Source organism: Malurus melanocephalus, unplaced genomic scaffold, assembly GCF_030028575.1.
Source record: "Malurus melanocephalus ecotype Western Australia unplaced genomic scaffold, MMel_1.1 scaffold_385, whole genome shotgun sequence".
Classification (NCBI taxonomy): domain Eukaryota; kingdom Metazoa; phylum Chordata; class Aves; order Passeriformes; family Maluridae; genus Malurus; species Malurus melanocephalus.
The window spans coordinates 488,511-489,445 of record NW_026623617.1 but is presented as its reverse complement, the minus strand read 5'-3'; the positions used below and the strand labels follow the sequence as shown (position 1 = coordinate 489,445).

Genomic DNA, 935 nt, shown 5'->3' with positions numbered 1-935 from the left:
ACCGCCCGCAGCGCCGCGCCGCGCCTTCAGCCCCATGGTCGCCGGCGGGCCCCGGAGGCGAGCTACAGATCGGCGGCGGCAGCCCCGGGAGCCCCAGGGCCATGATCCGAGCTCCCCGCCCCTCCCCCCAAAATGACTTCTCTATATATTTATATATATATATTCATCTGTGTATGTCTGTATATATATATAGATATATGGAGGGAGGGGTGCGAAGCGGCGGGCAGGGGAGGCGGTCACATCCCCGTCAGGTCACCCCCGCCGGCGGGCAGCGGGCGGGCGGGAGCGCGGCGCGCACCTGGGCCGGCGAGAGGGAGGGGAATCATCGCGGAGTTTATTTACCAGCCCGATGCCCGAGCCCCTTCCTCCCCCCCTTCTTCCTCCTCCTCCTCCTCCCAGCTCCTGCCTCCCCCCAGCCCTCACGTTAGGGAGTGGCCCATTGTATGCAGCCAGCAAATAGCCGGGCGCCCGCCCCCCGCTCCCCCAGCCCCGGCTGTCGAGTCATCGGCGGTGTGGGGGACACCGGCCCCGGTCCCCCGCCACGGCAACTGCCCCCGTTCGCCCCCCGCCCCCCGATTGCCACCCCCCAGCAGCCGCCGCTGGGGCCGCCGGCGCTGAGCGGGGAGATCCCGGCAGCCGGCGGAAGGGGAGACCCCGCTCGACTCCCGGGGATCCCCCTGCAGCATCACAGCCCCCCTCCCCCGTTGCGGCTGGAGGGGAGGGAGAGGAGGGGAGGGCATCCCCGGCCCCCGGCGGGGGGCTGCTTCCACCGCCGAAGCAGGAAGGAGCGGAGGATGGGGATGAAGGATGCCGGGAGAGGCGGCGGATGGGCGGCTGGAGGCGCTGGCTGCCGCTGCGGATCGCTCCGAGCCGAGCCGGAGCCTCCGCCCGCGGAGCGGGGCTGGGGGCAGCACGGCCAGGGTTCCCCACACCGC

At 71.9% G+C, this 935-nt stretch overlaps 1 protein-coding gene across 1 annotated transcript in view; it reads right to left on the bottom strand.

Annotated features, from left to right (window-relative positions):
* The window catches only part of KCNQ3 (potassium voltage-gated channel subfamily Q member 3), a 189,565-nt gene extending 189,462 nt beyond the window's left edge, over nucleotides 1-103 (bottom strand). The window contains exon 1 of the mRNA XM_057379067.1: nucleotides 3-103. Within this exon, the coding sequence (XP_057235050.1) occupies nucleotides 3-103 (101 nt within the window). The remainder of the gene's footprint in view (nucleotides 1-2) is intronic.
* Nucleotides 104-935: the final 832 nt, after the last annotated feature.